The sequence below is a fragment of the Malaclemys terrapin genome, chromosome 3, assembly GCF_027887155.1.
Source record: "Malaclemys terrapin pileata isolate rMalTer1 chromosome 3, rMalTer1.hap1, whole genome shotgun sequence".
Classification (NCBI taxonomy): Eukaryota; Metazoa; Chordata; order Testudines; family Emydidae; genus Malaclemys; species Malaclemys terrapin.
In genome coordinates this window covers 173,176,323-173,191,907 of record NC_071507.1, presented here as the reverse complement: position 1 = coordinate 173,191,907, position 15,585 = coordinate 173,176,323, and the positions used below count along the sequence as shown (strand labels likewise).

At 43.8% G+C, this 15,585-nt stretch overlaps 1 protein-coding gene across 2 annotated transcripts in view; it reads right to left on the bottom strand.

Moving 5' to 3' along the window:
* The window catches only part of TRAPPC12 (trafficking protein particle complex subunit 12), a 99,814-nt gene that overhangs the window by 78,729 nt on the left and 5,500 nt on the right, over positions 1–15,585 (bottom strand). The window contains exons 2-3 of one of the 2 annotated variants that reach the window (XM_054022776.1): positions 13,406–14,625; positions 6,762–6,878 (exon numbers count right to left, since the gene is read on the bottom strand). In XM_054022776.1, the coding sequence (XP_053878751.1) occupies positions 6,762–6,878; positions 13,406–14,620 (1,332 nt within the window). In that variant the 5' untranslated portion in view covers positions 14,621–14,625. The remainder of the gene's footprint in view (positions 1–6,761; positions 6,879–13,405; positions 14,626–15,585) is intronic. The other variant, XM_054022777.1, reaches the window with a different exon arrangement.

Sequence of the window (15,585 nt, the reverse complement as noted above, 5' to 3'; positions counted from 1 at the left end):
TGGTATTCAAAAGCAAAATTTCAGAATTGTGAAACGCAAGCATTGCTCAAGAGCCTGTCAGTGGGATATAGATCCTTTCATCTTTAAATTATTGGCCTGAATCCACCTCCAGGCAGCTATGAATTCATGAATTCAGCTGAAGTGAATTCATTTTTGTGGTCTCAGTCCAGTTCCTGGGGTCAGTTATCAATGTCACCATAATTGGTGCTGCTGTTGTCAGTCTCAGCAGAGAAGCTGAGGACTTGGTGACTGAACCCACCTTCTCATCTCTGGAGACAGTTCCTCAAGATCACAGTTGAGGTGCATTGGCAGGACATCATGAGTAAACTTGCAGAGTCACTGTCTGGTATGTACCTGCTGCAGACAGGGCTTTATCAGGGTTGTCAACCACAAGCACTAAATTCACCTCCAAAATTTCTTTTTAAAAAGGATTGATGTGCAAGACATCTGGCTCTTAAGCAAACACCTGGGGCAAAATCCTGACCCCAATTAATTCAATACCAAAATTCCCATTGACTTCAACAAGATCAGGATACCATCCTCAGAACTAAGTAGGAAAGCATTTTCTATACATGGCACCTCCTAGAATAATAAGAATATGTTATATATGGAATCAGAAAATGGCTCTGGTAAGATTCACAGCAGGTATGTCTATTTAGAAGACATCATAGGAGACTGTGGTCATACTTAGCCTATGGCCATATTTAAACCAATAAGCGACATGTTAGAGTTTTTATAATACTAGCCAAATTTGGAAGTTTAGGATCTCGATATTTCAGATTGGTTTATCAGCCACTCTTATATAACAAGGTTTAAAAAAAAAAGTCCGAAATTACTCCAGAATCAAGTTTAAAAAAAATTAACACTTTTCCCCCCTTTGAAAATAAAAAAAGAAAGCTAAAATTTAAAGTCTCATTGACAAAGAAAAATTTAGAACTTCTATAAATAAGATTGCAGAATACAACTACATTACCCACTTGGGAAGAACTATCTGCAAATGGCAGGGCCAAAGAGGATGAATATATAGACATCTGGATTTCTGGCCAAATGGCTGCTACTTTATTAATTAGTTCTATAACATGACAGCTTCTCAAGGAAACCTGTCGTATCAGCAGTCAAAAAGGGGGAAGGCAACAGATGCTCCAACTGTCACTGCCTTCTCTTCTTTGATGCTCAAATCTGGAGCATCACAGTCCCAGGGCTTAAGAGCCCACTTAAAACTAAGGTCATAACAGAATCATCATTATGTCTAAGGTCTACAAGTCTGCAGCCCAAAAGAGCCTATTGACTGAAAGGCAACCTGACCTGATTGGATGCGTGATAATTCCTACCTCCTTTCCTGAAAAAGGTGTGTTGATCCTTAATTCACAGAGAAAGGGGGCTTCCCCCAAACATCTGAACCTCTATAGTTTGGGAAGAACTAACCACCAAAATAATAACTACCACACTGAAAAGGGGCATCTGACACTCCTACTGCCAGCACCTACAGCCTAAAGTTGTAATCTTCCAAAAAAAAAAACAACGTATCAGTAAGCTTCACAAATCCTGACCTGATCTGTCAACACTAATGTCATTTTGCACAGTACTTCAATCCTCAAAGTACCCAGCCAACTGTCTGCAAAATCTACAAGATGCCCATGCCAAATGACTGCTGAAGTCCAAAGCTTCTGTTATTAATATTTTATTATCATAGTGCTGAAAGGTCAACCAAGAATGGGGGCCCCCCTGTGTGCAGAGTAGTAGACGCTTCCTGACCCAGAAAGCTTACAATCTAAACAGACAAGACAGACATAGGGTGGGGGGAAGTGGTACAACACACAAGCAGTGTGGAGTGAACAATGTGTTCTCAGCAAACATCATATTACTTCCATGATTTTTTTTATTGTTGTTCGGGGTGGGGGTTACTTGGGAGGGGGTTACTTGGGAGGGGATAAGGTAAATAGGAAGGAAAGGGGGAGTGAAGAGGGCAAGGGGTAAAGTCATAGAGTGAAACTGATGTGAAGAGACTGTGAAGGAGGGCAAAGGTTGAAGCAAACAGCCAGCGAACACAGGGCAGAGAAAGGCCAGTCAAAACTGTAGAAAGTTCACTGAATGTCCAGAGGTCCCTGCTTTGGTTGCTTCTGCGCCTACCGGTTGGAATCCACAGCAGCCCATGTAATTCCTTCAAGTCCATCAACATCCATGTGCACAGACTAGGATATTGTCCATAGACTATATTCAACAGACTACACAACGTGCCTGCCTATCCTGAGGAACCACTATTGGGCTATAGGTTAATTCCAAAGTTTACTGACACAAAACACTCTCGTCCTGCAGCACAAGGTTAAGACATGAGCAGAACCACTCAAATAGATATTGTCAAAATGGAAATGCATAATGATGTTGTTGCTAATTATACTCCTATCTGGGATGGGCCTGTGTCACAGGGCAGACCTTCTCTTATCCTGAGTACGCTGCCTAATCTGTTCCTTCCAAATATATATCCTCTAAATTACTGAGCCAATTGCCTCCTCAGCCCAACAACTGCCACCCAAGTATCAGTGATCCCCAACAGAGACAGGTTAATTAACTTCCATTAAGCCTTTGCACCAACCAATGTGTCACAGAAAGTGCTGTCACATACCGTCCCCACTTATTCCAGTTGAGACCTTTTCCTGCCTCTCAAGGAGGTCTTTTTTTCCTGCCCAAGCCCTACCCTCTTTATGGCATTGAGGTTCTACTGGGGCTTCCTCAGCCCTTTCAGACTGGTCTTCCACAGACCACTGGGGAGGGTCTCCGGTCTTCTGCCTTCTACTTGTGAAAACAGTAAATTTGGAGGGCAGAGGTTTCCCACACAGTTCCACCTCAGCCCATAGGTCATCACACCAGTCGCACCCCATGGATCTTTCCTCCAACTTACTTTGCTCCTGGCTTGTATCTATTTGAGATAGGTTTCAGAGTAACAGCCGTGTTAGTCTGTATCCGCAAAAAGAAGAACAGGAGTACTTGTGGCACCTTAATAAATTTGTTAGTCTCTAAGGTGCCACAAGTACTCCTGTTCTTCTATTTGAGATAATTGTTCCTCCAGAGCCTCAATATCAGAATCCCTCTCTTCTCCTGACTTATCATGCCCCTGGCTTGGGACTATTGGGGCAAGTTTGCCTGTCAAGTCCTCTTTACTGGTACTCTTCTCCCTCTCTTCTGTACGTTCATCATCCTGTACCTTGCACATGGCTTGGTCCTCCTGGGAGTTGGTTGAGCCTCTGCTCTCCTGCTCCTTTAGGTGTCCCTGATCTAGTACTCCCTGATCTACTGCCCTCTTCAAGTTTTTCTTTCCCAAATCCTCCAGCACATCTGTTCTTTCTGGGCTTGTTATGGTATGTCTAGAGTTATTAAACACTGCACCTGGAAGGCTATTTGGAGGGTCTACATTTGTGTTTTCTTTACAACAAAGTCTGTTGGGGACTTTCACTCCCCTCATCTGCCCCTTTTTTACTACGAGAAATGGACTCCAATAAGTTCCTTGTGTTATCAAGTAAGGCAATGGATTTACTACACCCACTCTCTGCCATTTAAACTTTCCTTCTACTTTCAATGGAACAACTGACATGGGATAAGTGTACTCAATACATTGTTATCGTCACTCTCTCCTGTTGCCACTGTGGTCTAACTAAGGTGCTCTGTACAAGGGAACATGCTTCCAATGAATCCATAACGTCCCTCTGTAGTTATCCTGCCTAGTTTGATGGGAATTTTCTTTATCTCAGGTCCTCCTTTTACACCTGTCCACCCACAGAATTCTGCAAACCCAGCTGTACATGTAGGTGCAGTCTTTTTTTATATGACCTTTGCCCCCGCACTGGTAACAAATCACTAAGCGGGGAATTGGGGCACCCTTGTTTGCCTCTCATGACTAATTCCAGGGCTTCAATACATAAGGTTCCTAAGCTTCTTTCCTCCCTTCCTTGCTGTAGAGGAGAACAGAGCTCTTTTCATGGAAAGTCTGCTTCTATATGCTCCTCTTTTAATTTTACAGTGGTCTCTAACAATTCTGGCTGACGTCTCCAGATCCAGACTCTCATAGCCTTGGGGAGGCTTGGTGTAAACTGTTCCAGAATAACTGAGTCCGTGAGGGCCTTTAAAGTTCTGACTTTCTGGCCTCAACCAATGATTGGCCCAGTCTGGCAATTTCTGTGCAAAAGCCCTGGGACATATCCCACCATTCCATCTAGCTGCTCGGGATTTTTGGTGGTATTCTTTCGCTGACAAGCCCACCCTGTCCAAAACAGCATCTTCCTGAGAGGCATCCTGGGACGTAGCTGTGACACTACCAGGTCAGGTGGTCCTGTCACCTGATACAAAATACCACCTTGGACACTGCTGGTACTTTTCCTCTGTAGGGGGATGGGGATCAAATAAAGGTTTCCTGCCTTAGGTAAATCCTTTTTAAGGCTGGGGAGGGGGTTAATCTAGACTCTCCTCCATTGCCAACCTAAGAAGAAAGACTGCTGAAAGTACCTAAGGGGAAAGGCAAGGGTGAGTCCAGACTGAGACAGGGGCCCAGTTTGTAAGAGGAGAAAACTGGAACTCTAAGCTATAGAAACTCTGCATCCCGCCTAATTCAACATTTAGGATGAGAAATTTCATTTTGTAACTTGTTCCTTTAATGAATTAAGCTGTTTGCATATTTCGTTTTATTTGCTTAGTAATCTGCTTTGTTCTGTTTCCTATCCCTTATAATCACTTAAAATCTGTCTTTTGTAGCTAATAAACTTATTTGTTGTTTATAACATAACCCAGTTTGTGCAATCCATATCGGGGGGAGGGGCAAAGAAGCTGTACATATGTCTCTTCACATTGAGGGAGAGGGCAAATTCTTATGAGCTAGTGCTCTGCAGATTTTTCTATACAGCGCAAGACTATATACCTTTGGGTCTGCACTCCAAGAGAGGTGGGTACCTGAATGCTGGGGCAAGTCCCTTAAGCTGTGTCTTCCCAGAGCTGATCTCAGTGTCTGTGTCTCTCTGCAGCTGGGTGTGACCCTGCCAGTGTGCGCTAGAGGTGGCTTAAGAGCCTGGCTCAGCAAGACAGTGTAAGGGGGCCCAGGTTGGCAGAACAGGTGGGCTCAGTGGTATCCCAGTACATCAGGTGGCACCTTAAAGGGGGACAACCCATCACACAGTCTTTAGCGTGGTGTTTGCTTAGGGCCCCATAAGCCACCTAAACCTCATTGGTCAGGTAAGGGGATAGCTGCAGTACCCATGCACCCTTGGCCCCTCTGGCACTAACAGCCACCTGCTTAAAGGTTGGCAAAAAGGCACTGGGGTCATCCCACAGGGCTATCTTAGGTAGTCCTGGCCTATCACCCAACTTCCAATGAGGGAACTGGAACTCACCAGCCTCTGTAAGAGCTGCCGCTGTACCCAAGACATATGGGAATCAGTTAGACCTATAAGCATGTGCTCAAGAACCAGCCAGCCAAACCACTGAGAGAGAGAGAAAGCTTGGTGCCATGACAGAGCCCTGGTGCGCCCCACCCAATGTTCCATTTCAAGCAGTGGACATCCTCCTTCAGAGGATGGAGATCAAAATACCCCCACCTAGAATACACTGGGGCAAAAAAAATCACTTCCTGACCCCTGCAGGTGTCTGTCTGGAACCCTGAAATATGAGCTTTTAGGAATGTTAAGATATAAACTGGAAGTGAGCCCCAGGGCTGCTGAGCCCTGCCATCACAAGTAACCCTGTCATACAATCAGACTCATAAATTTGTCCAGCTCTCTCTTAAAACTAAGTTGTTTGACACCACAACGCCTATTGGGAGGCTGCTAACCCCTTCTGATGGCTAGAAACCTTCTTCTAATTTCCAGTCTGTATTTGTTTATGGCTCGTTTATATTCATTTGCTCCTGTGCCAACACTGTTCTTTAGTTTAAATACACCTCTACCCTGATATAACACAAATTCAGCTATAATGCAGTAAAGCAGTGCTCTGGGGGGGCGGGGCTGCGCACTCCGGCGGATCAAAGCAAGTTCGATATACTGCGGTTTCACCTATAACGCGGTAAGAATTTTTGGCTCCCGAGGACAGCGTTATATCGGGGTAGAGGTGTAGCTCTTCATCCTCTCTGATATTTACCCTCCAATGTATTTATAGAGAACAATCATATCCCCTCTCAGCCTTCTTTTTGTTAGACTAAACAAGCCAAGATTTTCCAGTCTCCTCTCATAAGATAGGATGATCAGGGAACAGAGGGCCTAATAGCTCTTCTCTGCACCTGTTCCATTTTAAATACATCTTTCCTGACCATGGGTGACCAGAACTGTACACAGTATTCCAAATGAGGTCTTAATAGTGCCAGTAAAATGGCATTAATACTTCTCTACATCTACTGGAAATGCGTTTCCTGATACTCACATCAAATATGCAGAATTTTAAAATATTATGCACAGAATTTCTAGGTGCAGAATTCCCCCAGGAGTAAAGTAAACTTTTAAAATATACCTGGTTAAGTGTACTATGCTATGTATTTGAAACAATCTTAATTTTAGCTTGCCCATGTTGACAATATTGATTATCAAACTATGTCCTTTAAAAGCACAAATGCTAATCAAAGGCTACAGTATTTTGTAGCTAGTTTTATAGCAAATCATGAAGAGATACATGCACACTTTTTTTTTTATATGTACTATATTACACAATCATTAGCACTGAAGTATTTACAGGGAAGTACAGAATTTAATAAAAATTAAAAGATGAACATTAAAAGTAGTCTTACTTACAATTAGCTGTTTCAAGCCTACAAAAGACTGTTCTACAGAATTGGCATTTAAAACTTGTCTCTTCACTGCTGCTTGCTCACCCAGGAAACGGAGCATTAAGTCTTTTACCGCATCTCCCTGTCGCAAGGAGAAGAGGAAACACAGACTATAACAAAAAAAACCATTTTAACATTCTTCTAGTTACACAGAACTTTGAAAGAAAAGACAAGTAAAATGCTTCTAATGGAAAGATATTTTCAGTGAAAGTGCTTGTTTTCAAGGATGAATTCTTTTTGTAAAATGAATGCAAATCTTTACATATTTGAGACTTTTCCACCAAATAAAAAGTTCAAAAATTAGGTTGAGATAGGCATCCAAACTTTGTGCATTGAGATCCGCCCATCACTAGATCTATATTTAGCTATACTGAAGCTGGCTTATGCTGTGATTTTACATGCAAATTAGCTGAGTAGAGGCTAGCTTAATGTGTGCTATTAAATTAATTTGGCTACAGTGAGGCAGTTTTATAACATACTTTTGGATATAGCCTAACTATGGGTGTGGGTTTAACAGCATGCCTTCATTCTTAGTTTATCTATACTAACACTGGGATTTGCATTTTTCTTATATTACTCTTCATAGGATCAGGTACTCTGCTGCTCACAGCCTCATTGTGCTGTGTGGGAAGCACGGGAGTCAATCTTACCCAGCAGAAAATTCCTCCGTTGGAGAAGATCTCCCTGTTGCCACAAGTATGCTGCAGTTGAGTCCTGGCACCTGGGACCCCACTACAATGTCTGGTAAAGGGTAGGAAGGAAATGTTGTGGAGCAAATGTTTATGGTACAACTTAGAGCACCACGATATGTCAGATCTGGGGCTGGCCCCAGAATCAGGGAGCTGTAACTAGCTCCCTGAGCTCTTTTAACTTTTGCACCGAATGGAGCTCTGGTGCAGAAGAGAATCTAGACCATAGTCAAGGCCACATGTTCTATGTGGTATGTTAACCTAAATTATGCAGCAGATACCCACATTTATGCAGCACTTTTCCCAATGCCCCATCACTATCACTGACCTCCTTTATCCCCTACAGTCCAGTAGTACAATCAGAAAAGTATTTGTTACTTATTTTGATATTAAATTCAGCTTATTTTATTCTGTCAAATTTTAAATGTGCTGCGGATCCTTGTACGGTGGCACTTTAAAACCAAAGTGATGGTAGCTATTATGCAAACCTGAGATTTGATATATTAATATATTATAAAGTCAGAAGGGGCCATTATAATCATGTAGTATGACCGGTTTTTGATACCCAGGTGTCAAGCTCTCTGCAGTGGTTCAAGAGCGTGAGTATCAAACTCAGGGCAGACTGTTATGAAGCAGGGGACAAACCCCAAACTGGTTGTGACTGTTCTACTTAAATGTCACCAACCAAATATCAAGTGTAAATTCCTCAGGCATTCTAACAGCCTAACCACTGAGTCACTGACTGTCCCCTTGAGTAATCTGGTCTATCTTGCCACCTAGGCAAACTTGCCTTTGTGATAGACGGTCCCTTACACTAAAAATCACAATAATATTCAGTTTCAGAAGCAGTGGGCTGTAGTCCACGAAAGCTTATGCTCTAATAAATTTGTTAGTCTCTAAGGTGCCACAAGTACTCCTGTTCTTCTTTTTAATAATATTCAGGTTATTCCCAGTCCCAAAGGAACAGATCAATCACACTTTAATCTTACATCAAAGACAGTTTCTTATAGGCTACAAGAGTTAACTAAAGATTTATTAACTAAGAAAAAAAAAAAGAGTTATCAACAAGGTTAAAGAAGATAAACATACACAAATGAGTTACAGTCTTAGATGCCAAACGATGGTAGAAGCTTCTATAATAAGCAAGCTCTATATGTCCTGGAGGGCTAACCCAGGCCAAGCACTGGGGATCTTTTGCTTATGCTTAGTAATCCTTGGCCCTCAGAGTCCAAGCGGCATAAAGATACAGTTTCTCCTTGTTAGGGATCTTTATTCCTTCCCCCCACAGTCCAAGCTGATGGGACAAGTCCACAAGCACATCACCTCTTCATGGCTGTGGAAGGAAGCAATCAAGAAAATATTGTGTCCTCTGATGTTCCACAATGGTTTGTCTGGTGTTTATGGGCCTTCTTTTGTTGGGTAGAAGATAACTCTTTCCGTGGCAAACTAGTATTTCACACTTGGTAATGCTTCTCTCCTGACTGGTGGTTTACAGTTACAGAGCAAACACTTAAATATTATCTTATAACATGGGATACAGATATAAGGGATACTAATGCACCTAGTAACTTACAAGCATTTCATAAAGTCTAAACACACTTTTATAAAATCTGATACCTATTTAAACAATATTAACACATAGGTGAGCCAGACTGGTTCCCAGCTATGCATTTGTCAGTGTTCAGACAAATCGGGGTAGTGGGGGGCTCCGGGGCTATTTAAAGGGCCAGGGCTCCAGCTGCCTCTGCTGCCCTGTCCTTTAAATAGCCGCGGGAGCCCCGCTGCTAACCCAGGGCTCCGAAGGCTATTTAAAGGACCGGGGCAGTAGGAGCAGGGGAGCCCCGGACCCCTTAAATAGCCCCCGGACCCCTGGGGTAGCGGGGGGCTCCAAGGGCTATTTAAAGGGCTGGGACTCCAGCTGCCTCTGCTGCCCCGCCGCTAACAGCCTCCAGAGCCCTGGGTTAGTGGCGGGGCTCCTGCGGCTATTTAAAGGATGGGGCAGCAGAGGCAGCTGTAGCCCCGGCCCTTTAAATAGCCACTGGAGCTCGCTGCTTCCCCCAGCGGGGGGGGGGGAGGGGGGGAAGCTGGGGAGCCTTGGTCTCCCCAGTTGGGAGCTCAGGCGGGCCAGACAGGATGGATGTGGCCCGCGAACCGGAGTTTGCCTGCCCACCCACCCACCCCTTTAGGAACCGGTTCTTGCGAACCAGTACGAACTGGCTCCAGCTCACCACTGGCTGTGCCTCCCCAAACAGCCTGGCCCCCGCCCACTATCGGCCTCCTCCCACTTCCTGCCCCCTGACTGCCCCCCTCAAACTCCCCAGGTCATCAAACCTCCTCCCCCCCCCCGCTCCTTGTTCCCTGACCACCCCCTCCTGGGACCCCCCACCCCAACCACCCCCCGGGACACCCTCCCCCATTGAACCCCCCCGTCCCCTGACCGCCCCCTCCCGGGACCCCCTGCCCTTTCGGAATGTGGCCTTGCAAACATGGGCGGAGGACTCAGGAGGAGCAGGGGCAGCCGCGCAGCTGGAGAGAAGCGGCAGCTTCCCCTTTAAAGTGCCGCTTCTCTTCGGCTGGCTGCGTGGCTGCCTGGTGCTCCTACTGAGTCCTCCGGCCCGTGTTTGCAGCGCTCCTGCTGCCCGCACCTCCCGCCTACTTCCCTGAAGCTACGGGTGAGCCTCCCTCCCTGCTCTCCCCTGCCCTGCAGGGGTGCGCCGGTGCTGAGCTGCCTGGCGGCGCAGTCAGCTGAGGCTGCGGGGAGGGGGAACAGTAGGGGAGGGACCGGGGGTGAGCCTTCCCGGCCGGGAGCTCAGGGGCCGGGCAGGACGGTCCCGGGGGCTGATGTGGCCCGTGGGCTGTAGTTTGCCAACCTCCGCACTAGGCCAACCTCCGCACTAACCTCTCCACATATTCCATCCTTACAAAATAGTCCAAAGGAGAGCTACAGTAAGTTTTGCTGGGCATTTCAGGAGCACAACAGTATATAGAAACTAACAACTTACTGACTGAGGATGTTTTGTAGTATCTCCCCCGCCCCCCTTTTACACTAGCCACACAGAACAAAATTCTCTCTATTCTCACCCAGGAGGAAGAGACTATAGCAGCATATGTGGCTCCACAACAGGAGCAGAATGCTGGATGTCATGCTGGGTAAGAGCCATACAAACATGTTCCCTGCATAAAATTTCAGCAATTCAATACCCTTACGCTCAGATAGGGCCAGAATCATTTAGCGCTTATGATCCTCTAACCTCTTTACTGACAGTGGGTAAAATTTAAAAGGAGTTAGATTTTTTAAAAATTGTAAATTTAAGCACAATCACAACTTAAACTCAACTGAGCTCTGAATTTAAACACAATTACAAAGATTTTATTTTGCAGTGCACTTAGCTATTTTCTGCCAGTGAGAATAAAACTTATCACCATCGCTGGTCAGCAAACTTAACTTAAAAAAAAAAATCAGTATTACTTGCTGCCTCCATCTATAGTCCGAAAAGTAGACAATTTAAATCACAATAGTGGTGAGGAGAATCTAAATGTGCTAGAAAGGAAGCTGATTTGGGAGAAATACATTAAATGAGCATGAAAGAGGAAACAGTGGCAGCTGGTATAATAGAGGTCAATAAATGAGCGAGTAGAGAAAGCAGGGGGAAGAAGAAATGAGGTGAGAGAAAAACTGGCACAAAACAGAAGACAATGGCAGGGAGCATAAAGAAGATATCAAATCAGGAATGACCAAAAATAACTAAGGGTAGCAAAAAAACCCAGAAAGCAACAGTTTACAAATTAGAGAGACACTGAATGAAAGCGCAGATAGCATTATACTGTTTGGGGTAGGCAGTGTGATCTAATGGGAGAGCAATGGCTTGGAAGTCAGTCCAGACCTGGGTTCTATTCCTGGCTCTGACTTGGGTAAGTCACTTCATCTCTCTGTGCCTCTCTTTCCCATCCTTTGTCTGACTTGTCCATTCTGACTTTCAGTTCTTTGAGTTAGGGACTTTCTCTCAGTGTGTGATTGTACTGTGTCATGCATAAAGGGCCCTCAATCTCAACTTGGATCTCTAGGCAGTACTCTAATATATACTCCCATGGGAATTCTGCACCACTATGCAATGCAGAATTTACACAGAATTAATGTTCTGGGTAGAATTTCATTTTCCCCCACAGAATTGGTGCTGCAGAGCTGCTGGCCACCTCTAGGGACCACTGGACCCAGTGGAGCCCAGTTCACAAATAGAGGACACTTGCCAGGAGAAGAGGGGGAACAGAGGGTTCCAGGTTACTGCGGTTCCCACCACATCCTGAAGGGAAGAGGTGGCAAGCAGGAAACATTGTACAAGTCCGGTCCCAGCATCAGGCTGTTTCTTTCTTTGGATCCTTGGGCTCTGGGGGTAGAGGGTGCAGGTGTCTGAACTGGGTCCGGGGGGGAAGGGGGAGGGTGGTGTCCAATGCCTGGGCTCTGGGGGGAGGCAGTGCAGGTGTCTGGGCTGGGGGAGGGTGTCCTGCAGCTGGGCTTTGGGGATGCGAGTGCAACGGGTTAAAATACATCAGAATTATGCCATAATCATATCATAATAATATCACTCTGAAGAATACGGGGTGCAGAGTCACAGCGAGTATCTGGACTGGGGGGCACCTCACGACTGGGCTCTGGGAGGCAGGTGGTGCAGGTGTCTGAGACCGGAGAGGCAGAGTTTTCCCCCTCCAAGATGTGTCCAGTTGGCACATATGACACCCAGACTGAGGTGCCCAGCAAAAGCATAACAGAGTAACAGGAAATAGGTTGTCATAGGTGTTTCTTTAATGCTCTTCTTCTGGAGGAACTATTTTCTGTTGTTTATATTGTGACAAACATACTTGTTGACAGGTATTTTGAAACCTCTTCTTTCACTACTGAATGATAATGAATTTTATACTATGGTACTACTAAACAAGGCTTAAAAAAAAACAAAACAAAAAACAAAACAAAACAAAACAAAAAAAAACAATATTACCTGACCTCTACCATCTGGAAGACAAAACCTACTAGCCAGAGGTGTAGAGATGAAAGAGGAGGATGAGGAACATCACCTGTGAAGTCCAGAGGCAAAACTCTGTTGAGAAGCTTAATCACCCAGCCAGCCTCAGCTGCCAGGACAGGGGAGGATACGAGAATCTCTACTGTGAAGCAGTCTCTGCATCCTTTCACATCAGCCTCTGGACAACAGCTATCACATCAACTTGAAATTCTAGTCTTGCTAAAATCTAGAAGAAAGGAATTTTGTATTTCTTCTCTCCTATGCAGTGTTGCCTGGCTGCTGAGGAGGGAATGGGTCTCCACTACTCTATCCCTCCACCAACCTCCATTTTGGGTCCTCCTCACCAGTAAATGGCTTCAATGCCTGCCTCTGTTGCTGCTCCTAGCTTTCCTAAGCAGTGTCAGAATGCAAATGACCTGATTCTTGTCAGTGCTACCAGTAGCATTCGGAACACTAGCTATGAAAAATGACAAGACTTTCGTCACTCTGCTGTAGCACTGAATTCTACAAGCAGAAGCACTGGAGTTACCCATCTGCAAACTTCATAGGACACCACACTGCTTTAATCTATATCCAGTTGATGTTTGGAATATTATCTTTGCAAAAGCTAGAAATGACTTTTTAAATGGAAGCCTAGATTCTATATAAATTGATTACATCAGTCTCTACAAATAAGTAACAAAGCTTTCTGATCATTACACGTGAGTCAGTTTTTTGAGTCCTTTCATGAATGATTGCTCAGTCAGTCATCTTGAATGCTATAATAAGGATTGCAATAGTACACATAAGATGAGCACAGTCTGTAAAACAAGGTAATTAAAAGAGTAGACCACTAGATGTGTCATCCCATTTCTTTGCCCTAACATACGAACAAAAAGTAGGATGTAGCTATAGATTCTTACCTGGATGTTGTCAAACTTTAATCCAGGCATGGTGAGATTCTCTTTGTCTATAAACAGAGTACTATATTGTTGAGTGGCTACTGAAATTAAAACCTTTCTAGTCTCCTCACTGGGAATCCAGGCATCATTTCTTCTATCTAATTCACTCATATTCAAGGCTGTGGCAAATGGGTCATCACTTCCAGCAAAAACAGCTTGGATCTGTGAAAATGGTTTAGGAGATTGTGATATTTCTAAAGATGCAGGGGGACCACCTGCTTCACATCTCCCATTTCCTACAGAGTAAGTAGGGTCAGCAGAGTCATTGGAATTGTCTCCAACTGTACTAACAGATGACATTTGTTCTGGGACTGAAGAACCTGCATTAGGGTTACTGACAGAAATAAAAGTGGATGTAGTAAATGAATCAAAAAACTCAACAGCTAGATTATTAGTGTTAACAGGGTCACCAAAAAATGTACTTAGGCTAGGACTCGGTTGAACCACCTGTGCAGGAGACTTCACTGGAACCTCATTTACACTACTAAAACTAGGAGACTTCACCATTTGAGGCTCAAAGCCATCATGTATGAACAACTGTGGTTGAGTATTAACATTGTTTGCTTGACTAAAAATGGTGCATACAGGGATAGGTTCAGCTTCAGGAGATGATTTGCTGGCAAGGGGTGATGATATTGGCTCCTCAGATTTACTTTCATCAATATTACTTGGTGTTGAGTCACCTAGAGCTTCATTTCCCACTTTCGGTTCATCTTTCACTGCTTCTTGAATCAACTCTTCCTTTAAAGATGCCTGATCATCTGTTCCAATATCAGAAATGTCTTTAGGTGTTTCTTCATGTTCAGTTTCACTGTCATTACCTAGGGCTTCTTCCTTACTCACTTCTCCTTCTGGTGTACAAATGTCCTTGACTTCCATTTGTTCCACAATCTCCTGCAGGCAACCAAGTTCACCAGTGTCATCTTCACTATTGTTTGGAGAATCAGAAATAATGACACTCTCCATCATGTGTTCATTAAGTTTATCTATGAAGTTATTGGAATCCTCCGAGATGGTCTCATTCCCTTCAGACTCAAATTCATCTCCACCAAGATCAATGGTTTCCTCATGAAAGAGAAGTTCTTCCTGAGCCCTCTGCTGAACTACATTTCCACATGCCTCCTCATTTGAAACACTCTTCTTGGCATCCTCATCATTACATTGATTATTTTCCATTGTGACTAAAGAAAGGGAAAAATATTCCGGAAGTTAATTTTATTGAGCAATTTAAATAATTATTCTGAAACTCAAGAGTATTTATTAAAAAGGCAACAAAGGACTTTTTATGCAGTCATTTGACTATTAAAATATTTATTTTTGACACTTCATTGTTGGCCAGCTATTCCGTACTTGGCACAAAAGTGTTTTAAATTTACCTTTTGCCCCTATGAACTTGTGAGTCCCAAAACACTATAATTTCAGGAAGGCAATGGTGTGTGAGCGTGCATGCACACACTCCCATTCAACCACTCCAGCCTCCCCAAAAAGACACTTAACATTATGCTGTAAATATTTCCTTTCAGTTAAACAAATAATATTACAAATTACTTAACTGAGAGGCAGCTACAAACATCAACACTAAAATGGACCAGACTGTATTTTTTTTTTTTTACAAAAATATATCTTTCTGCTAAAAATTATTTATTCTGATCCTCCTTGGTTTTGATACTGCAAGAATCAAATAGTACATCTAAAGCAGGCCAAAAATGTAGGCTTACTCTCTTCCATGGCAAGAGTCCCTCTTCCCTATTGAACCAAAAACATCTTCGTATCCTATGGGTATTAGACTTCAGATTGCCCTGGAGGTTTACTTCCTTTGGATTGTTCAGAAAACTTCTCTCAACATCACCACCTCTTCTGATACACGCTCTCATTCATCTACATGCTTCAGAATGTTTTATCTAAACATTAATATTCTTTCCAAAGGGCAAATGGAAACAGGAAGGTCTACTCAGGGGGGGTTGCTTGCCTGACAAACTAATAGCCCACACTTTCCTTTTTCTTGGTCACTTATTCAATAATGATTTAGGTAGGTGGCATTCAGATGATAAATTGTGATTACTGCTACTGATTGGCTAAAAATTGTTCATGCAACCACTATTTTTGTTACCCCTCTGCTTTGTGCTTGTGTCAGTCACTTA